Raw genomic sequence first — 22541 nt, 5'->3', positions numbered from 1 at the left:
ACCGCAGAGGCAGCCTGTGGCCGAGCCCACACTCACTCAGGATGAGTCCTCCGTAACTAGGAAGAGGGGGACTAGCAACTTGACAAGGCTTGTCGGTGGAAAACCTTGGCTGACGTCGAGCTCAGGGGTCAGGAACTGGAAGCTTCCCTGCTGAGATTGGGCCAAGGACACTGGGCCCCTCCTGGGTCCTGGACGCCAGGGGTCAGGGTCTGGAGTCTGTTCACGGGGGGCCAACCTGACTGTGGGACCCACCGTGGGATGACCGGGGGGCCCTGTGGGGCAGGTGTATGGCTGCTCGGTGTGGCCTCCAGCAGAGACCCCCCGGCCCAGCTCTCAGGCTGGCAGCTGGGGTTTGGGCAGCTCTGCGCACTGCAGCCAGCCATCCCCGGAGGACTTGAGGGGCCCGAGGCCCAGGCAGCACTGACTGAAGCAGAGCTCACAGCAGCCATGGTGTGGGACCACCGCGATGACCATTTTCTGGGAAACTCTCTGTCAGGACAAGTGTGGGGACCCCTGCCCCCAACTCAACACAGTTCTTCCCTCAAGCTGCCTCTACTCTTTTGCACCTGCCCAGGGGGCCCACCAGATGCCCCGTGAGGAGCCAGCACGCAGGCCCCGGAAATGTCCGCTCTGCCTGGCAGGCGACGGTGTGGGCATGGTGTGGGCACGGGCCTCGCGGTTCTTGTCTGTGTTCCCCGCTGGGTCGGCCGGCACAGCCTGGCCTGCCCGCTACGGAGGCCCACGCCACACCAGCTCCTGGGAGGACCCAGGCCTGGTGCCCACATCCCAGCCAGAGGGCCCGGTGCTGGTCCCGGGACCCCGGCAGGCGGGGCGGGGTCACCGAGGGGAGACCTCAGCTCCTGGCTCACACCGGCAGCTCCACGGGCCCAGTGGCCCCAGTCCCTGTGCCACAAAGCCTTGGGGGCGGCGGCTCGGGGCCCACAGAGCATCCTACCCCCTTCCCTGGCCCACAGTACCCTGGGACAGCTTCTGCGTGTCCCCAGCAGCCTTAAGCCCAGAAGCAGCCGTGTTGAGCAAGGGGCCCAGGCCCCCGACACACGCCAGGGTCTGCTTCAGAGACCGCAGCTCAGGACTGCAGAGGCTGGAAGCAAGAGCGTCCGCGAGTGGCCACGTGAGGCTACGCTCCCTCCCTCCACGGCTGTTCACCAGCCACCTGGTGCACCATGTCCCAGGCTCCCGCCGGCGGCAGTTGAGATGGTTCTGGGGTGTCTGTCCCTCCCGGGCGGTGGTCAGGGACACCACAAGGCCAGGCACGCGGACGGGAGCGCACCCGCCCAGAGTGCACTGGGCTCGGAGGGGCTGGGGGGCTCAGAACGGCCAACCTCGCTCCCAGCCCCTCCGCAGACGTGCCAGGGTCCTGGGGCTGAGTCACCCATCTAAAGTTTTCTTGCTGGGGGGGGGGTCCCGCAGCGGCCCCTCCTCTCCAGCCCCGGCCGCTTGAGTCTGGGGTGGGGGGCTTGGCACCGTCCGAGTTACCTGTTTGGCAGGGAAGGTCTGGGCACACGATCTGAGGGTCTAGGAGCAAGGAGAGAGGCCGGGGGGTACCAGTCAGTGTCCGCTGGCCAGACCAGGGGCTGAATGCCCTCAGCGACCCCCCTGCCCCTTCTGCCCTCCTCAGGTCCTCCTTCCCCAGTGCAGACTGGGCTGCACAGGCCGCCACTCACCTGGGCACAAGACGTCCTCCATGTCGTCGATGAACTTCTCGGCCACCAGGTCAGAGAAGAGGCTCATGTTCCGCACCTGCTGGGGCTTGTCGCAGGCGATGGAGTACAGGTTCTCGCTCTCGTGCGTCTCGTGGAACATGTCGCCGATGCCGATGGCTGTCACCGTGACGTCGTGGTTGCACAGGGCCCGCAGGTTGAGGTCATCGTCCCGGGGGTCGTGGCGGCCATCCGTAATGACCACTGCAAACACCCGGGTCTTCTGGCGCCGGCTCTCTTTGATGAGCTGGTTGTAGGCGAACTTGAGGGCTGAGGGCGTCCAGGTGCCACCGGCGATCCACTCCAGGTTCTTGACGGCCTCCTTGAAGCTGGACAGTGAGTTGATGCGCTCGTCGTCCAGCTGGATGGCCTCAAAGGTGCCCTCGTGGCTGTACTGTACCACGCCCACGCGGGTTCCTGCGGCCGAGGGCAGGGCATGAGGGTGCGGCTGCGGCCCCCGCGACCCCAGCCCCCAGCACGCCGGCCCCCACCCCTGCACCCCTAACCCCCACTCCCCCGAACGCCGCCCCCCCCACCGCCGCACCCCCGTGGCTCTGAGCAAAGCTGACACCTGTCCGCCCGCCGGCCCCCTCCCATGCGCGGACCTCCCGCCCCCCGCCCCGCCCACCACAGGCACAGCTGACCCGTCTCTGACTTGGGGTCCTTGGCAATGGCCCCCAGCCTGTTGACCACGTTGATGACGAAGTTCTTCTCTAGAGTGAAGTTGGTGTAGCCGATGCTCTCGGAGCTGTCGATGACGAACACCACGTCCAGGGCCCCGCACCGCTTCTCGCAGTCTGCGGGCCGGGTGCAGGGTCAGGGTGAGGGGCAGACGGCAGTGTGCGCGGACCCCCGTCCTGGGGACACTTGCCCGGGTGCACGAGCGGGAGGGCGTGACACAGAGGGAGGACCCGACCCCTGGACGAGAGCCCCCAAGGACATGAGGCTCCAGCTTTGCCGCCATGTGGGGCTGAGACTCACCGCAGCAGCCGCACGTCTCCCTCACGTAGGTCATGACGTCGCACTCCTGCAACACGGGGGCGTCAGTCCCGGGCCAGGAAAGCGAGCCCCCGGACGGGCGGAGAGGGGCTTCCAGGAAGTCTGCGCGCTCCTGCTGGCCTCGGCCGCTGAGCTCCCAGGGCTGCCCTTGCTTTTCTACTTTGGAAGGGAGCGGGGACGCGGGTTCCATCCCTGCCCAATACTCACCGTGAGGCCGGGGTCTCCAGGGGGGCCGGGCTCTCCCTGGAGGAGGAAGGGTGACGCTGAGAAGTGGCCTGTGTCTGCGCTGGGCAGCCCCCGCCCCCCCGGCACTGACCCCGCCGTCCCTCTGCCGGCACGACCCTGAGGTTCAGCGTGGCCCTGGGCTAGACCAGAGGGCTGGAGGCACCAGCAGCGGACCTACCTCGGGTCCTGGGGATCCTCTCGGCCCCCGAGGGCCAGGCTCGCCAGGCGGACCAGGATCTGCCTGAGGAGCGAGAAGAGCAGGTGGGTGGCGGCCTCGACCCGGCGCCCTCCCCGTATACCCCGCGGCCCCCTACGCCCTCTGCCCTGGGTACTCACAGGCTCGCCCTTCTCGCCTTTCCTCCCGGGCGCTCCCTTGGCACCAAAGTCACCTCTGCCCCCCTGGGACACAGGACACTGGTCAGCCTGGGGCAGGGAGCTCGGCACGGCCCCCCACCCCCAGGCAAAACCTCTAGGGAGTCTGTCTGGGGCGGGCATGCTTCCGTCAGAAGAGCCTGCGCCAGGCGGCTGGGTGGGGTACGCAGTGGCGTTTGGGGGTACTCGGCAGGAGAGCGGCCAGCAGGCTCAGGGCTCAGCTCAGGAAGCTCTCTGGGGCCGAGGGTGGGTGAGGGACATGCAGGCCGCCCCGGTGGGTGCGGAGGCCTCTGCAGACATACCTCAGGGCCGGGTGGGCCAGGCTCGCCTTTCTCTCCCTGGGAAGCAAGCACAGGTCACCGTAACTCAGCGCAGAACCGGAAGGGCTGCCCTGGGGCGGGAGCTGGCTCTCCTGGGGACCCGAGATTTTTGGAAGCCCCTCCTGCCCCCTAGGGTGGTCTCAGTTTTCACAATCCGTATGAAGCCGTGAGCGCTGCAGGTGAACGCCACACCACCCGCCCGTGTCTGGGACAATTTCTGGGGCTCTGCACCCGATGAGTGACCCCAGGCCCACTCGCCCTCGCCCCATCCCCCAGGAGTGAGGCCCTCACAGGAACTAGTGAGAACCGTCAGGGCCTCCCAGGGACCCCCAACTCCTGCCAAGACTTACGGGTGTTCCTCGGGGTCCCGGGTAGCTGAATCCAGGCCTGCCGGGGTCCCCCTGCAGGGTGGGGAAACTGGTCAGGGAGGGTCCAGTGGGAAAGGAAGGGGCTAGGCTGGCATGCGCCGAGGACCAGGATGAGGACAGACGGGGCTGGGCTGCTGGTTGGGGGCTGCGTGTGCAGAGAACGGGAGGGGCTGCCCGGCCCCCGCGGATTCCCCGTGCCAAGGGAGCTGGGCCTGCCACGCTCCTGGCAGCCTTACCCGAGAACCGAGCAGGGGCTCAGGCCCCCGAGGCCGGTCTTGCCTAGAGGGGGAGGGAACGTACCTTGGGACCAGGCTGTCCTGACTCTCCACGGGGACCAGCGTCGCCGGGGTCTCCCCGAGATCCCTGAGGGCAGAGAGGACGCAGAGTCAGCACAGATGAGCACGGACCACTCCAAGCAACACTACCATTCTCCCCTGCTGTCCTCTGGGGACTGGGCTACCAGTGTTCGCCTCCTCTAGGTGCCCCGCCCTGGCTCCCCGGCCCCGCACCTTGCCTCCCCCTTGCGGCCCCTCCTGATGCGGCTGGACCCCTCAGGGCAGGATGACCATATGAGGTACACAGGGTGCTCCCCACCACCTCCTGCGCTGCTGCCCGAGTGTGTCATGGGAACCGTGTCCTGGGGATGGGAGACCCATGCAGCACTATGGGGGGGGCACGGTGAGACTGAAGGGCAGCAAGGGGCCTGGGCCCCAGGGCCACAGGACCCTCCTGGGTGTCCTGCTACCGACCTTCTTCCCAGGCTCTCCGAGAGCCCCCTGAGGGCCTCTGGGTCCAGGCAAGCCTCGGTCTCCCTGGAAAAAAGGAGAGCCCACTGTCAATCACTGGAAACTAGGCGGGAATGGGGGGTATCCCTGCTGGGCAGGGGAAGGGCCAGGGGTCCTCGGTAGCCTCCCTGCCCCGAGGACGAGTGGCCTCACTTACCTTGGCTCCTTTGTTGCCAACCTCTCCGGCCAGACCCCGGGGACCCTCAGGGCCAGGGTCTCCCTACGAGCAGAGAGGTGGAGTCAGTCTTGGGCAGGTGGAGGGGCAGGGGAGGGGAGGGGCTCATTTAACTCCCTGGAAAGGGTGACACCTATGTGGTCACCTGCACCAGGGAAGGGACTGCCATGCGTTTCCCGGAGGGGCAGCCCCTCCTTCAAGCCCTCGACCCGCATCTGGTGGGGGACTGTTGGCCCTCAGATTTACCACAGACAAAGCCATCCTGAGCCAGCTACTGTGAGGAGCTGCTGGGTGGAGCAGTGTGCAGCCTGCCCAGCAGTGCACGGCCCTCATGCAGGGAGCCATGCACAACCCTCATGGCCTTACCCTGCCCATGCTCCTCAGCAGGGAGTGTGGTTGGGGGTCACTGTCTGAGAACCTGCAGGGGGTGCTTCCACCCCCGGCAGTGGCCAGATACCAGGGGTCCTTTTTTTTTTCTTTTTTTAAGATTTTTATTTATTTGAGGGAGAGCAAGAGCGAGAGAGTACAAGCGGAGAAAGGGCAGACGGAGAAGCAGACTTCCCACTGAGCAAGGGCTCCATCCCAGGACCCTGGGATCAAGACCTGAGTGGAAGGTAGAAGCTTCACCGACGGAGCCACCCAGGCACCCCTGGGGGTCCCTTTTGTTTTCCGGGTGGGCCGCGGTGGGGACACTGTTGGTTGCCCCTCGTCCTAGGACCCTGTGGACACCACGGTGAGACCCCAGTGCAGAAGCAGCCGACGGCACCCCCCAGACACTCACCTTCTCCCCCTTGGGGCCGTTGCTGCCTGGGCTGCCCTTGGCTCCTGGGTCCCCTCTGCGCCCCTGCAGAGAACAGGTATGTGTGTGGGGGGACCTGATGGTGGGGCCACGTGGGGACCCCGTGCTCTGCTCTCCTCTCTCGGACACGGGCTTTGGGGGAGGGGCCTGGTCCTCTGTTGGGTAAGTTAAGTTGCCACCAAGGATTTAGGACGTGAGGGGCTCCCGGTCAGCGTGTGAGACGGGGTCAATTAAGGGTTTTAGTTGATGTGACCGGGGCCCTGCCTGGACCAGCAATCAGCATGGTCACTCCGTCCACTTCCAGGCCCCAGGGCTCAGGGTGTTTCCCCCTCGAGGGTCAGCCCTGCCATGGGGGGCCCACAGAGTGTGCGCCCGAGTCTGTGCTCAGCCCTCGGGGCATCCTGCTGGGACGGCGACTTGGGGGCATGAGGCCAGGCCCCAGGCAGGGGTGCAGCTGAGCCCGGGCCCAGCCAGCAGGGGTTCTGCCCTACCCGGAATGCTTCACTGGTGATGTCCAGAGCAGGGTGTGTGCGGGAGGGGTGAGGCAGGCGGGCCAGGCCCAGAGGGGACAGCCCACCCTGGCCATCCCACCCGCAGCCCTGGGCCCCGGGCACCGGTGGGGGCAGAGTGTGAACTCACAGGCTCGCCTTTGGGTCCTCGGGGCCCTGGTCCACCCTTGGCTCCTTTCACGCCAGGACTTCCCGGGGAACCGTTGTTGCCTTGGTAACCCTGGGGGGAGGAGCCACGTCAGCCCCACAAGGAAGTGCCCTTCGGAGTGTCCTCACCCCCAGCCCCGTTGCCCTGCCGCTGCATGGGACCGGGTCTGCCTCAGGGAGTGGGGGGTGCCCAGGTTCCCCAGCAGTGGAGGGTCTGGCCACATGCTCAGAGCGCAGGGCTGGCCAAGATGCCATTGTCCTTACTGCTCCCTCCCCGATCTGTGCTGGTGTGCACAGTTGGCATGTGGCTTGGGGTGGGGGAGTGGAGAGCAGCGACCAGCCAGGGGCACTTGCCTTGCTCCCTTTGGCCCCGTTGTCTCCTGGGGGTCCTCGGCGTCCCGGGCGGCCAGCATCTCCCTGGGAAATTTTGGAGAGATCAGCCTCCCATCCCTGAGACGCTGGCAACAGGGCAGGAGCCGGCTCCAAGGGGCTGGGCCCGCGTGGCTGCACGGGGAGCTCATAAGACCCGGGGCCCGTCCGTGGGGCTGCCTTCTTGGGAGGGGCTGTCGTCCTGCTCCTCCAGAGGCCTGGGCAGCCAGCAGGGTGGACGCGGAACAGCCACAGCGCCCGAGAGTTTGGCAGAGGGACCCCGCGAGGCCTGGGAGGATGGTGGTTTCATGGCTGGGGCCCCTTGGGCACCGCAGAGCTGCCTGGCTGGACACACGGTCCTGAGCTGGCCACACACTGGCATTTTTGGGCAAGGCACCCGCAGCCCCCGGGTGGGAGTGCCACCACCCCTCAGGCAGGGCGTCCCCAGGCCTCCTACTCCCGAGGGCCACTCTGCAGAGACGGGCCCTCTCTGCGTGGCTTCTTGGCCGGGCTGTCCCCCGCACTCCCCCAGAGGCCTGGCGCTGCCCTCGAAGGCCCATCACACCCGCAGCGTACCTTGATGCCCTGGTCCCCTTGCTCCCCAGGGCTGCCGGCTTCCCCTGCGTATCCGTCGGGGCCCTGCAAGACAGAGTGACAGGGCTGTCCCAGGCTGCTGCCTAGAGCTGTGCGGGGCTTTCCCGGGGCCCGATGAGCAGAAGCCCAGTGCACCGGGTGCTCTGCTGGGTCTGCGCTTCCAGAACCCACCGTCAGGACGCCCAGGAGCACCGCCCCAGCCCGCCCCAGAAGCCCCGAGAGTATTTCCTCATCCTGAGGCCACAGCTCTGGCTGAGCCCTGGGTGGGGATCAGGGACGGGCAGGAGAGAGGCTGCAGAAAGGGGCCACGCCAAGTGGCTCCCTGCTTCCTCACTGCAGCTCGAGGGGCTGGCCACCACCCTGCCCTGCCACCCCCTGCCAAGACCCTGCGTCTCCCGGAGCCCGAGCTGGCCTTACCCGACTCCCGGGGTCTCCCTTGCAGCCAGGAGGCCCGATGCGCCCCAGCTTGCCCTGGAGGAGAAGAGGGGAGCAGAAGGTGGGTCAGGGTCACGCACCAATGGGCGAATGTGCGGGGGCGGTCCCCTCTGTGTCATTCCCAGAGGGCACCCAGCTGTGTGTTCAGGGGCTGGACGGTATGGCAGCCTCTCTGCGGGTGGCAGGCCAGGTCCCTGGGATGTGGCTGGAGCATGAGCCCCCACCACCCCCCCCCAGGCTGGATCTGGGCTTCCAGAGCCCAGGCTGGAGACTCCCGAGAGCTGGTCCTCAGAAGCAAATGTCCACGCTGGCTCGTGCCATGTTCTTATCTGTCCTGTGTCCCTAGCTAGGTGCCAGTGGGGGCCGTCCAGCCACAGGCTGTGGGCAGTGGCCAGGGGCCCCAGGGGCCCCAGAGGCCCCAGGTAAGGACCCAAGGGTCTCGGGGAGGCTCTGCTCCCTCCTATGTCAGAAACGCTGCCTGCCGTGCCCCTGGCCCGGGGAGGGGCCCGAGATGCACTCTACCTTCTGTCCATCGGTCCCGTTCTTGCCGGCCAGGCCAGGAGCCCCCTGGAGGGAGAGGTGTGATCGTCAAGCCTTGGGGCGGCAGGAAGGTGGGGTGCCCCGCCCGCCGGCCCAGACAGCCTGCTCACCTTCCGCCCGTCGGCTCCAAATTCACCCTGTGCAGGAGGAAAGCGAGGCTGGTTAGCTTGGAGTCCCACAGACGCCACTGCCTCCGGGGGCCAGGTCTGCCTCAGACCAAGCAAGAGGCCAGAAGGACCCCAGAGAGGGCGCCCCTCCGTGACGCCAGATGCGGGGCCCCCATCGGGGCCATGATGTGCTGACAGATGCTGCTGGGCTCTGGGGCCACGTCACAGTCTCACCTTCTCTCCTTTGAAACCAGGAACACCCTGAGGTTGGAAGAAAGGAAGAGCGGCGTTACTGGGGATGTGTGCGCCCCAGATCGGGGGGGCAGGGGAGCCAGCGGCATTACTGGGGGTGCGTGTGCCCCAGATCGGGGGAGAGCAGGGGCAGCCAGTCCTGGCTCGGTTCAGGGACAACATTCAAGATACCGAGGGTCTTGGCTTGCCCTGGGGATGAAGGGGGTGGGGGGCCTGGAGACAACCTGACCCTGTGGGCTAGCCCCCACCCGGCCCAGACAGCCCTTGGCCGTCCCCCCGACCCCTAGTCACGGGGGCAGGGCTGGCAGCGACTTGCCTTGGGTCCTGGGAATCCAATGGGACCTTCGATGCCTGGGTCTCCCTGTGGAGGAAGAATAAAGAGCCACAGCTGAGCCCCAGTCCTGGGGACCTGGGGCCTAGGGGGCAGGGGTGTGGAGGACACTCACCTGTCGTCCCTTCTGCCCAGGCTCTCCTGGCTCGCCCATGTTGCCCTTGGCACCCTAAACGCAGATCATGGAGAAAGGGGTAAACTAAGGCAGGAAGCAGGTAGGTGGGCAGAGGCTTCTGAGCTGGTGTGTCCTGTTTTGTTTTGGGGGCTCCTTTGTGTCCCCTCAGATGTCATCGTGGGCGCCCCTTCCCTCATGGCAGGGCCACGGCTGTGAAGCTGCCTCCTCGGGGACCTCCATGCCTGGGCTGTGGCAGGTGGCAGTGTCACGGAGGACGGGGGCAGGGGAGCATCTAGCTGGGGACCTGGGGATGGGCATCTACACTCCTACTGGTCTAAACGGCTCCTTCCAGATTTAGAAGAGGGAAACGGAACTGCTTAGGGATAAGCTCATCTTCCCAGAGGTTCTCCCCTCCTCTGCCATCACGTGCGACCTCTGACCGAACTTCCGGGGTGTCTGACACCCCGGCAGTGAGCTCTGTAAGGAGTGGGAGCTCCGTGTGCTTTAACAGGACCCTGTTCCAGGTCTCCCGCCCCGGCGAGTTTCCCTACTTCACCAGAGCTACAACGGCAAAGCTAAGAATGAAAACGCATTCCTGCTTTTCTCAAAACGCCGTTTAAGAGGAAGGAGATAAAAACTGGTTTTAGGTCTCCCAGGGTCAGAAGGGTTGAGACCGTCCTGGGCGCATGTGGCCCCATGTTTGGAGCTGAAGAGAGGCGGGGGCCTCCTGGCAGCTGGGACCCCGAGGGTGGGCCGGGCGTCTTACCTTCTGTCCACGGTAGCCCTTGGGGCCGGGCGGCCCGGGGATCTCCAGACAGCTCACCTTGTAGCACTAAAACAAGAAGCAAGGGGTGTTGGGGAAGGCCGGTGGGGAGAGCCCCAGGTGGGGGGCCAGGGAGGGAGCTGGTGGGGGGCCGAGGACCCCTGGGCCATCGGCCGTCGGGAGCACGGGGCCGGATGGAGGAGCAGACTTGGGAGGCACCCAGGAGGCCCCAAACCCAAAGGCCCTCGGCCGATTCTGGGAGGACCAAGGGGTCTTGCTCCCTGGCCTCCTCCCGTTTGTCCCAGACCCCCGGGAGCAGCAGGGGGCTGGGGCAGTCATCATCTCTGCCAGGTCAGCGCCTCAGAGTCCCAGCGGGCAGCACCCGGCCGGGGCGGCAGGACCGGAAAACGCCTCTCACCTCTCCATAGGCTTCATGTTTCTGTGGAAAAGACAGAAAAAATTGCTACTTAGCCAGAGCCAGAGATTTGGGTGGGAATGGGGAGCTCACCCTCCCAGAGGGGTAAACTGAGGCCCAGAGCAGGGCACTGCCCAGTGAGGGAGCGGGTCTCAGGGCTCTGGCCTCCACCCCTGCTCCTGGTGCCCAGTGGGTGGGCGTGGCCGGGCAGCGCCTCACCATGACCTTGATGATGCGATTGATGGTGTCCTGGTCGATCTCCAGGTCGGGACGCACGGTGGCGTAGTTGTTGCGGTAGAGCTCAAGGGGCATGCTGGCCATCTCCCGCAGACCCTGCTCGTTCGGGATCTGGTCGGGGGCCACGGTGAAGATCCGGATGCCCTCCTCGCGAGCCCGCTCGGCCTGCAGCTTGACGCCCCCACACGGGCTGCCGGTGACGTAGCCGTCGGTGATGACCACCGCGAAGTGGACCCCACCCTTGGCCTTGAGTTGCCGGATCTCCTGGGTCATGTTGGCCAGCGCGCAGTCGGTGAAGGTGCCCTTCCGGATGGAGACGATGCTGTCCAGGCTCTTGGTGAAGGAGGCCCGGTCGCTGTCGGGCGGGCTGAACACCCTCACCACGTCGGAGAAGTGCAGGCCCCCGTAGCGCCAGCTCAGGGCCACCTGGTCCAGGTAGGTCTCGTCCTGCAGCTGGCTGACGAACTGCCGCACGAACTGCCTCATGTGGTACAGCAGGCTGTCGATGGGCGACTGCATGGTGACGCTCTCCGAGGTGTCCAGCACGAAGTACACGTTGATGGGGCAGTCGGCCTTCTCTGGGGGCACGGGGGCGTCACTGGCCTGCCCAGGGCGGGGGCCTGCGGCGCGAGCCCGTTGCCAGGCGTCGTGCACGTGGGGGATCCCAGGCTCCACCCCACGGCCCCCCCCTTCCTACCCAATACCTGGGCAGCTGTTTCTCTCAGAGAGGCCGGGGGCGGTGACCTCCTGCTGCTGGGCGTGGACGGCCCCCAGGAGTCCCCAGAGCAGGAGGGCAGAGCAGGGACCTCGGAGCATCCTGGCAGCACCCGCGCACCCTGACCTCCTGCAACGGGAGAAGCAGCCCACTGCCACCAGCGCCCAGTGCCCACGCGGGGTCCCGGACAGCTGGGGCAGCACACAGGTGGGGCAGAGGGCACATGGGCTTGGGTAGACGCCCTTCTCCCTCGCCCTAGGCAGCCCGCGCACACACACACACTCAGGGGACGCAGAGCCTTGATTCTGGTTGGGTCTCGGTCGGCACTGCCCGTCTCTGCCCTGGGGGGAGGCGGCTGGGGAAAAGCAGAGGCATGGGCGCACTTTGGTGCCATTTCCCCCGTGATGCCCCTTAATGCATTTTTGAGAGGAGGTGGATGGGTTTTGGCAGGCAGATTCAAGGTTCAATATCACTTGAGTTTCAGATTAGAGGAGCGAGTCCTGGCATTGTTAGAGGTGAAAAGGACATGGCCCTGCCTCCCCAGGATAGGACATGGTCAGGTTAAGAGGCCATGACCCTGCAGGTAGGGGTTGTGACCCAGCAAGGTGGTGACGGTTGCCCAGACAAATGCAAAGCCCAGTGGGTGTGCCAGGGAATCCGGGCAGGCTTCCTGCATGAGGTGATGGAGGCCCAGACTGAGGGGACTGGCCAGAGGAAGGGGAGCGCCTGGCTTGGGGAAGGTTCATTCAGGGAGGGCTGGGGAGGGGGGCTGAGGAGATGGTAGGGGAGCAAGTCAGGGGCCCCGAAGAACCTGGGAGCCAAGAGCAAGTCAGAAGGCAACAGTCAGAGCAAAGAGGTTCAGAGCCATCAACCACATGCGACAGCCAACATGGGGACCACAGGAGCTTGGCGGGGCAGGGTGGGGGGCCGGTCAGGACTGAGCACTAGGGTGTGGGTGCAGCTTTGTCCTCCACTGCCCATCACCTTGCTGCCCCCAGTGCGGAAGCCGTGAGTCCCATCCCGTCCTGTCTGCTGTGGGAGGGAGGGGTTGCCGAAGGCCAGGGAATCCATACCCCCCGGCACCACTCCCTGCACGTGTGCACACACCACACCAATCACACGTTTCACACCCACCCTCACACACACCGTCAAGTCGAGGAGGCCCCCATAATGAAGTGTATTGTTGAAAGACGCTGCTCTCAAATGAAATGAAGGATTCTGAAAATAATCTCCATGGGAGAAAAACACAACAGCAGCAACAAAGTTAAACAAAAAACAAAAAACACCTAAAGGGAAGAATCTTTTTGGTGTTGTCATGGGCAATCTCCGAGGTGGGCCCACTTCTTCCTGCTTCCTGGTGTCACCCTCTCACGAAATCCTCACACACTCAACTATCACCAGCCTGTATGACCAAAAGATCAGGTGATGGCGTGGCTTCCAAGACAAGGCCACAGAATACATCATGGGCGCTGTCTGGCCCTCTCTTGGGTCCTCACAGAGAGGAAGCTAACTGCTGTCGTGTGAAGGCCCTCAGGCTGTCTTTCAGAAGCCCAGGAGAGAGGGACCGAGGCCTCCAGCCACCAGCCAGGTGAGGGAGCCATCTCAGAAGCCCATCCTCAGCCCAGGCGAGACATCAGGTGAGCGGAGCCCTGGCCAATCCCCCTGACTGGGACGGCACCTCATCGGGGACCCTGAGCCAGAGCCACCAAGCCAAGCCATTCCTGACCCGAATCAATTATGACATTGTAAACGCTTATTGTTTTAAGTTACTAAGTTCTGAAGTAACTTATACATAGCAATAGATAACCAGTTCAGGCATCAGACTTCTCCTCCACAATATTGTACACAGAAAAACAAGGAGACAGTAACTGGAGAATTTTGAGGGGAGAATAAAATGACCCAAAGATGTCTGCCTTGTCAACGTAGCTTTCATGTTAAAGATAAAAATCTCAGATGTAAAAGGGCTCACCTACATACCATTCCCAAAAAATTCTGCAGCAAACAGAGAAATGAATAAAAGTAAGTAAGAAAGCAAAGAAACTTGAGAAATACAGTAAAATATAAAAAATGAAGAAAAAAGGAGTCAGAAAACTCAATATCACATGGATGAGTTGTGACAATATATGTGAACACTGTAGATTCTTCTGTTGAAGACAAATGTTCCCATGCACCCTGATGTTCATAGCAGCATTCGCTACAGTGGCCCAACAAGGGAAGCAGCCCGTGTGTCCACGGACTGATGAACGGATACGGAAGATGTGGGGTATATACAGTGGAATATTGCTCACCCAAATGAAGAATGACGTCTTGCTCTTTGCAATGACATGGATGGGGCTAGAGAATGTTATGCTGACTGAAATCAGTCAGTCAGACACAAATACCCTATGACCTCACTCAAATGCGGAATGTAAGAAATAAAAGGAAAAAAAAAGAAAAACCAAAAAACAGACTCTTACTATAGAGAAGACACCGATTGTTACCAGAGGGGAGGTGGGTGGGGAAAAGGGTACAGTAGGTCATGGGGCGTCAGGAGGGCCCTTGTGATGAGCACCAGGTGATGTAGGGAGTGTTGACACACTATATTGCACACCTGAAACTAATAAAGCACTGTATGTAACCACACAGGAGTCAACATTAAAAAATGGATAAAGAAGATGTGGTGTATATATGTATGTGTGTATGTGTGTCTACACACAACACACACACACACACACAGTGGTATATTACTCAGTCATAAAAAGGAATGGGATCTTGCCATTTGCAACAACACGAACCTAGAGAATATTATGCTAAAGACACGAGTCAGAGACATAGACCATGTGATTTCACTTGTACGTAGAATCTAAAAAACAAAACAAATGAACGAATAAACAAAAACAGATTCATCAATACAGAGAACAAACCAGTGGCTGCCAGGGAAGGTGGGAGTAGTAGAAGATGGTGATAGTAGATAAAGGGGATGAAGAGGTACAAGTTCCAGTGATAAAATAAATGAATCATGGGGATGAAAAGTACAGCAGGGGGAATGCAGTCAGTCATATTGTACTAGCATTGTGTGGGGACACATGGTGACGACACTTATGGTGGCGAGCACAGCTGAAGGTACAGAACTGTTGAATCACTATGCTGTATGCCTGAAATTAATATGTTATGTGTCAACTATACTGCAATAAAAAAAGAAGGAAAAAAAACATAAATATTCCTAAATTAGATCAAAAAGTGAAACCCATCTGCATGAGGTCCGTGAGAGTCACACTGGAGGTTGTCACAGACAGTGCAGAGAGAAGGAAGACAGGGTGAGACAGAGAGGACAGTGGTGGGACAGCGTGAGGGCCCATAAAAGGTGAGGTGGAAGGGCAAGAGATGGGGCCAAGGATAAGGTAAAGGCTGCTTAGGAGTCTAGTTACGAGTCTATATGTATTGGATGTCATAATAAGATATATAAAGCAAAAGTGAAAAATTGAAGAAAAAGCTGACAAACAGGAAGCATCAGAGGACTTTAACTCACCTTTGAAAGTTCCTGAGAGATCACATAAACAACAACAAAGAGGAATGTTCTGTTTTAGAAAACTTTGATAGTATGGAGTAGGGAATATGTATTTTCTAAACATTTGGATTTGGATAATGTGCATGGAACACATGCACACAACTGCCTAGCTATCATCTATATCTATCTTTGAAACCTGCAAGTAGGGAATGCATGAACATTTTACAAAATTCAGTTCCAGAGTAACCACAAAAGCAGGTTTAATTAATTTTTATAAAAATCAGAAATTTTACATGAAGTTTTCCAAACCACAATACAAAAGCAGTCACTGGTAAGACAGAAAAAAAAATCAAAACACCTGGAAATTTAAAAACTCTCTCGTTAAAACTACATAGGAATTAGTGACAACGAAGTTATACATAAAAACAAATATGAGAAGACCAAAGCTGTAATTAGAGGACAATATATAGCCTTAGATGCTTTATGTCATAGGATAGGAAATAAGTGTAACAAATTAGGCACATCATTGAAGAAGTTAGGGACAAAAATAAATTAACAACAACGAAACCCAGGAAAACAAGAGAAAGAAAATAATAAGAAATAAACCAGCTGATTAAAAAAAAACAACAACGGTAGCATTATAAATAAATAAATAAATAAATCCAAGAGCTGGTTCTTTGAAAGAGCCAATAAAGTAAAAAAACTTATCAAAGAGGGGGGCGCCTGGGTGGCTCAGTGGGTTAAAGCCTCTGCCTTCGGCTCCGGTTGTGATCCCAGGGTCCTGGGATCGAGCCCCACATCGGGCTCTCTGCTCTGCGGGAAGCCTGCTTCCTCCCCCCTCTCTCCCTGCCTGCCTCTCTGCCTACTTGTGATGTCTCTCTCTCTCTGTCAAATAAATAAAATCTTAAAAAAAAACTTATCAAAGAGGAAAATGATGAAGCCCAAATATAGTAACACAAATCTAGGAATGAGTAAAATAATATGACGCTATGTGAGGAAGGTTTTTAAAAGCATACCAAGTGCAGCCCTCAGCTAATGAACAGGAAAGACTGGGAAAGTTCTGGGAAAGTCTTGAGAAGGGGTGAGGACTGGCTGGGCTCTGCCTGGGAAGGATGGGAAACGCAGGCAGGGAATACACCCCAGAGCTCCGCCCACATGGATGTGGGAGAGTTCTTCTGCACCTTTGAGGACAAATACTTCTCTACTTTTTAGCCTGTTGCAAAACATAAAAAGATAAGCTTTTCAATTCATTAAACATGGAAAAACCTGAGACCAAAACTTGATAAAAGAAATCCCTAAAAGAAACTCTGCGGGCAATTCCCACTTTAGAATACAGTTGCCAACATCCCAACAGATGCTAGAAAATACAATCCAATAGCATATCCAGGACAACTAACCCAGAACTGGATGAAGTCAGCTTGGAAATACAATGATGATACAACCCTACAAAGTACATTAATGTCGGGCACATGAACATAAAAAGAAAATCATGTCACTGTTTTAATGGCACCTGAAACAACCATTGCTGATTGAGAAAAAAGAAAATAAGAAATTGAGGAGTTGAATTAGTGTTATAAAGCATATACGTTTCAGTCCACAACCAAGATCATATTTTATACAAAAACTAAAGTAGGGGGTCTTCCTTCAAGAATCTGGACCGTTCCACTTGATACCAATGCACACATACCCACATACTGCAATCACACGCTTGCTGAACTCGGAGTCTGCCGTGGGTCTGACGCCGTGTTAAAAACTCCTGCACTCAAAGAACGTCCACGAGAGCACAAGAAAGAGACACATAAATGAGACAAAGAGTGCTGCTCTCACTCTATGGTCCAGAGTTGTGTTGGAAGCCAAAGCAATAAGACTGTACAGAGAAACAGAGTATAAATCTTGGAAAGGGAAGAGATGGAAACCGTCCTCCCTAAAGACGGGAATTCGAAAACCCAACGAACTCGACTATACAACGTTTACAGGAAGGGGGGGTTCAGTGGGACAATTATAAGAAAAATACATACAAAAAGCTATAGATTTTCTTCTATTAGCAACAACCAATTAAGAAGTTTAATGGGAAAATACTGTTTACACTACAGCAAAAATGACATAAAGTTAAGGAGTAAAGTTAAGAATCTAAGAAAGTGCAGGACTTATTAAAAAATCTCAAAATTTTTCTAAGGAACACTTCAGAGAGATGAACCTTGTTCCTGGATGAGAAACCCAATACTTAAGAATATCAGTTATTTCTAAGGGAATCTGTAATTGAATGTAATTTAATCGGAATCTTCAAGAAATATTTTTGTGTGTTTCTTGTACACGTGGACAGAACGAGTCTAAAGAGGCGTGAGTAAGAGCAGCGGAGAAAAACCGGAGGTACGCGGTGCTGAGGGAGCCTGTGCTCTCAGGGGCAGAGGACAGAGCAATAAGGCGTCTGTGGTTTTGTGGTGAACAGCGACAACCCACCAGGCGACCCGGAACTGAGGAGGGAAGATGGTGGCCCTTCAGGACAGTGAAGGGGCTGGGGGACGGGGGCTCGCCACGTGGCTAGAGACAGGAGTTGTCTCACCCGCACCCACGTGAATTCCAGGAGAAGGCAGTGCAAGTCACGACCAGGTGGCTGCGGTGACAGGGAGACGTCTGCTGCGGCTACCCTGCACCAGATGCCCCCCAAGCCTCCTCCCGTGAGGCCACACCGCCTCGGGCTTTGGTACCGTTGCAGGTCCCGCCTCACACAGGGGCACTGACCCTGTGCGTGTAGCTTGCCCTGGTGCTCAGCTGGCAGCCAGGCCGCATGGCTGCTTTTTTTTTTTAAGATTTTATTTATTTGAGAGAGAGCGCTCAGGAGCACAAGTGGGGGGCAGAGGGACAGGGGGAGGAGCAGAGGGAGAGAGAGAAGCAGACTCCCTACTGAGCAGGGAGCCCGATGCAGGGCTCGATCCCAGGACCCCAAGATCATGACCTGAACTGAAGGCAGATGACCAACTGACTGAGCCACCCGGGCAGCCTGGGGTCCTCAGTCTTGACACCTGGGCCCCCACGGATGACACTTCCTTACAATAGAGGCAACAGGAGCAGCCTGGAAACAGACCAAGAGCCAGATAACAGTCTTTCCAGCATATGATCAAGATTTCATATTTTTAAGGTTTAAAAATTTTGACGGCCTGCTATTAGGTGTGCAATGTTTATAATTGGTATAGCTTCCTGCTGTATCAAAAATTTTATTAACATACAATGTCTTTTGTCTCTTGTAACAGTTTTTGATTTAAAGTTCATTTTATTTGGTATTAGTATAGCTACCTGCTCTCTTTTGCTTCCTATTTGTATGGATAAAGTCTCTGGATGTACTGTGAGTCTTTTGTAGACAGCTGACCCTGGCACAGCGCGAGGGTCGAGGTGCCGACCCCCTCCCCACACAGCCGATAATCTGCATATAACTTTCGACTCCCCCACAATGCAACTGCTAAGAGGCTACTGTTGAGCGGAAGCCTGACTGATGACAGGGGAGTCGATGGACGCGCACTGTGTGCACACATCAGGGATTCTTACGGTCGAGTAAGCTAGAGGGAAAGTGCTCAGGAAGTCACGCCGGGGACAAAACACGTTTACAGTGCTGTGACGTAAAAACTCCGCACAGACACAGATCTGTACGTCGAGACTCATGCCGCTCGAGGCTCAGCGGCCGTCGGATCGTGTTTTTCCCTAAGCTGTTCTGCCAGTCTCTGTCTGGGTTGGACAGTGTGATTTGTTTACAATTAAATAACTCTGATAAGGAGCGACTTCGTCGTTTTGCTGTTCATTTTCCGTACGCCTTATAGCTTTTTGTTTCTCATTTTCTGCATTACTGTCTTCTTTTGTGTTTCATTGATTTTTGTGGTGAAACATTTATATCCCTTCCACATTTATTTTTGTGTATAATCTCTAGGTGTTTTTTTGTGGTTACCGTGGGGGTTATAGTGAACATCCTAAAGTCACAGCACTCTAGTCTGAATTTACACGTAAAGCTGGTATAAATTCAGAATGTGTGTATATATACATGTTTTATACATTGTATGTTGAAAGCATAACCAAATATTATTTGTAATGCATTAGTTTCTTCAATTATGTAGAAAACAAAAGGTGGAGTCACACAACATTATCATGATAAATTAGCTTTTATAATTGCTCGTATGTTGATCTTTGCGGAGACCTTTATTCCCCCATGTGACCTTGAGCCACCATCTAGTGTCCTTCTATTTCACCACACAGGACCCCCTTCAGCATTTCTTGTAGGTCAGGTCTCATATTAAAAAACTCCCTCAGCTTCTGTTTAACTGGCAATTTTTAATTTTACCCTCACTTTTAGAGGACAGTTTTGCTAGATATGGAATTTTTGGGTGACAGGTCTTTTTTCTTTTAGCATTTTGAATATGATCAGCCCACTGTCTCCCAAGTTTCTGATGAGAGCTCTGCTGATAATCTTAGTTAGGATTCCTTGAATATCGTGAGTCATATCTCATTCGCTGATTTCAGTTTCCTCTTTGTCTTGGTTTTTGATGGTTGGATGACGATGTGTCTTGGTGTGAGTCCCCTTGAATTTATCCTACTTGGAGTTCATTGAGCTTCTTGGAATTGATGTTCATGTCTCCGTCAAACTGGGAGGTTTGAGCCAATATTTCCTCAAATACTTTCCCTGTCATTGCCTCTCCCTCTTCTCCTTCTGGGACTCCCCTACCATGCCTGCAAGTTCTGTAGGCTCTGTTCACTTTTCTTTAATCTTTTTTCTTTCTGTTAGACTCAAAAATCTGCATTGTCTTATCTCCAACTTTACAGGTTATTTCTTCTGTCTGCTCAAATCTGCTTTTGAATTCCTCTAGTGACATTTCCATTTTAGTTATTTTATTTTTCAGCTCCCCTATTTCTTTTTGAATTCTACCATGAGTTTCTCTTTATCGATACTTTCATTTTATTCAGACATTGTTTTCTTGACTTCTTTAATGCTTTCCTTTAGTTTTTTGAGCATCTTTAAGATGGTTGTGTTCAGGTCTGTGGCCACTAGGTCCACCATCAGGTCTTTTTCCAGGATAGTTTTCTTGATATACATATATATAGCTTTGGATGGACTACACAGGACACACATTTCCTGTTTCTTTGTGCTTTGTGATTCTTTTGTTGGAAACTGGAAATGTGAATCCAGTAGTAGTATGGAATCTAATAGTGGTATGTCTGAAATCAGATTCTTCTTCTCTAGGGCTTGCTGTTTGTTTATTTACTGATCTTATTGTTATAAGTTTTCTCTGTGGTGAGGATCAGCCTGAAGTCTAAGTCTAAAGAGTTCTCAGGTGTTTCTTGAGCACACATCTTCCCTGAATATGTGCAGTGCACATCTGATTTCCCCTATACATATGGTTGCATTATGTCCTAGTCTTCAATATCTAGCTCCCCCCAAAAAAGATAAAAATGAATAGGGAAAAAGGATGCCAATACTTTAGTATATGCTGCCAAAGCAAGCATGAGGCTGCCAACACTTTAAATCTCCTGGATTCAATTCAGCCAGAGAAGAAAGGGAGAGACTTGCAATAATGGGAGAAGGTAAAACAAAAATGGCAACCTCCATGGATTTAAGAAGAAAATATTATAGAAATCATCTTCTCTGATCACAATAGGATGATGTTAGAAGTCCAAAACAGAAGGAAAACTGGAATATTCACAAAATCACAGAAGTTAAAGAATCACTTTTAAAGAACCACTGGATCAAAGAATAAATCACAAGGGAAATTATAAAATACTCAGAGACCAATAAAAATGAAATAATAAAAACATACCAGAATGTATGGAACACAGTCAAAGTCATGTTTAGGAGGAAATTTACAATTATAAATGTTTTCATACAAAAATAAGAGCAAGCTCAGGGGTATCTGGGTGGTTCAGTCAGTTAGGAGTCCATCTCTTGATTTCAACTCAGGTCATGATCTCAAGGTTGTGAAATTTACCCCTGAGTTGGGCTCTGCACTCAACAGGGTGCCTGCTTGAAATTCTTTCCCTCGCCCCCCACCTGCTCATACACAGGTGCAGCGTGCACATTCTCTCTCTCTCAAATTAACTTTAAAATCTCTTAAAAAAAAAACAAACAAGAAAGAGCTCAAATCAACAACTTAATTGTACATCTTAAGGAACTGGAAAAAGAAGAACAAATGAAACCCAGAGCTAGCAGAATGGAGGAAATAATAAAGATAAGAGCAGTGTTACATGAAATATATGACAAAAACAACAGAGAGTATCAAAGAAACCAAAAGTTGGTTTTTCAAAAAGATCAACAACATTGACAAACTTTTAGTGAGATGAACTAGGAAAAAAAGACGGAAGACTCAAATGACCAAAAGCAGAAATTAATGTGGGGACATTACTACCAATTCCACAGAAATAGAAAAGATTATAAGTGAGAACTACGAGCAACTGTATACCAACAAGCTGGGTAACTTAGGTGAAACAAACAAATTCCTAGAAATGCAAAACCTCCCAACCATGAAAATAGAGAAATTCTGGACAGATCTCTACCAAGTAAGGAGATTGAATAAGTAATGGAAAATCTCCTGACAAAACAAAAACAAACCCTAAATGTGATGGCTTCACTGGTGAATTCTACCAAATATTTAAAGAACTAACATCAATACTTCTCAAACTTTTCAAAACAAGTTGAAGAGGAGGGCATATTCCCTCACTCATTCTATGATGTCAGCATTACCCTAATGCCAAAGTCAGACAAACACTATAAGGAAAGAAACTACAGACCAATATTCCTATTGAACACCGACACAAACATCTTTAACAAAATATTAGCAAACAGAATGCAACAGGATAATAAAAAGATTAAACACCACCAGCAAGTGGCATTTATTCCTGGAATGCAAGGATGATTCAACTTATGAAAATTGATCAATGTAAAATAATCAACATGAGCTCAAAAAATCTTTTGATAAAACTTAACATCCTTTCATAATAAAAACACTCCAAAAGTAGTAATAGAAAGAACCCACCTCAATACAATAAAAGTCATATATGAAAATTCCACAGCAAACATTATACTCAATGGTGAGACACTGAAATCTTTTCCTCTAAGATCAGGAACAAAGCCAAGATGCCTACTTTCATCCTTTCTATTCAACATAATACTGGAAGTCCTACCCAGAACAATTAGGCAAGAAAAAGACATAAAATGCACTCAAAGTGGAAAGGAAGAAATAAATTATCCTTGTTCACAGATGATATGATTTTATATGTAGAAAACCCCAAAGATTCCACAAAAGGAACTGTTGGAATAAATGAACAGAGCAGTTTGTAGTAGAATACAAACTCAATACACAAAAATCTGTTGCATTTCTATATACTAACAATGAACACCACAAAACAATTACATTTACATTAGCATCCAAAGAATAAAACATTTAGGAATTAACTTTACCAAGGAGGTAAAAGACTTATTCACTGAAAACTAGAAAATCTTTTTGAGAGGAATTAAAGAGGATATAAACAAATGGAAAGATAGTCCACATTCATGAATTAGAAGACAGGATCAGGGGACGCCTGGGTGGCTCAGTTGGTTAAGCAGCTGCCTTCGGCTCAGGTCATGATCCTAGCATCCTGGGATCGAGTCCCACATCGGGCTCCTTGCTCAGCAGGGAGCCTGCTTCTCCCTCTGCCTCTGCCTGCCATTCTGTCTGCCTGTGCTTGCTCTCTCTCCGTCTCTCTCTCTCTCTCTGACAAATAAATAAATAAAATCTTTAAAAA

At 54.7% G+C, this 22541-nt stretch overlaps 1 protein-coding gene across 2 annotated transcripts in view; it reads right to left on the bottom strand.

The window, feature by feature from the left end:
- LOC111155778 (collagen type VI alpha 2 chain) overlaps positions 1-22541 on the bottom strand; it is a 32656-nt gene that overhangs the window by 4420 nt on the left and 5695 nt on the right. For both annotated transcript variants that reach the window (XM_022516177.1, XM_022516176.1), the window contains exons 2-27: positions 11283-11422; positions 10561-11156; positions 10345-10365; positions 9930-9995; positions 9164-9217; positions 9034-9078; positions 8700-8726; positions 8469-8495; positions 8341-8385; positions 7801-7854; positions 7366-7428; positions 6775-6837; positions 6404-6493; positions 5747-5809; positions 4948-5010; positions 4755-4817; positions 4306-4368; positions 3988-4038; positions 3620-3655; positions 3282-3344; positions 3124-3186; positions 2928-2963; positions 2703-2748; positions 2366-2518; positions 1686-2138; positions 1498-1536 (exon numbers count right to left, since the gene is read on the bottom strand). In XM_022516177.1, coding sequence (XP_022371885.1) covers positions 1498-1536; positions 1686-2138; positions 2366-2518; positions 2703-2748; positions 2928-2963; positions 3124-3186; positions 3282-3344; positions 3620-3655; positions 3988-4038; positions 4306-4368; positions 4755-4817; positions 4948-5010; positions 5747-5809; positions 6404-6493; positions 6775-6837; positions 7366-7428; positions 7801-7854; positions 8341-8385; positions 8469-8495; positions 8700-8726; positions 9034-9078; positions 9164-9217; positions 9930-9995; positions 10345-10365; positions 10561-11156; positions 11283-11394 — 2455 coding nt within the window. In that variant the 5' untranslated portion in view covers positions 11395-11422. The remainder of the gene's footprint in view (positions 1-1497; positions 1537-1685; positions 2139-2365; positions 2519-2702; positions 2749-2927; positions 2964-3123; positions 3187-3281; positions 3345-3619; positions 3656-3987; positions 4039-4305; positions 4369-4754; positions 4818-4947; positions 5011-5746; positions 5810-6403; positions 6494-6774; positions 6838-7365; positions 7429-7800; positions 7855-8340; positions 8386-8468; positions 8496-8699; positions 8727-9033; positions 9079-9163; positions 9218-9929; positions 9996-10344; positions 10366-10560; positions 11157-11282; positions 11423-22541) is intronic.

The sequence above is a fragment of the Enhydra lutris genome, unplaced genomic scaffold (assembly GCF_002288905.1).
Source record: "Enhydra lutris kenyoni isolate GAN:26980312 unplaced genomic scaffold, ASM228890v2 scaffoldscaffold43, whole genome shotgun sequence".
Taxonomy (NCBI): domain Eukaryota; kingdom Metazoa; phylum Chordata; class Mammalia; order Carnivora; family Mustelidae; genus Enhydra; species Enhydra lutris.
Note: the sequence above shows the minus strand (reverse complement) of the source record. Positions and strands in the feature narration are given on the sequence as shown.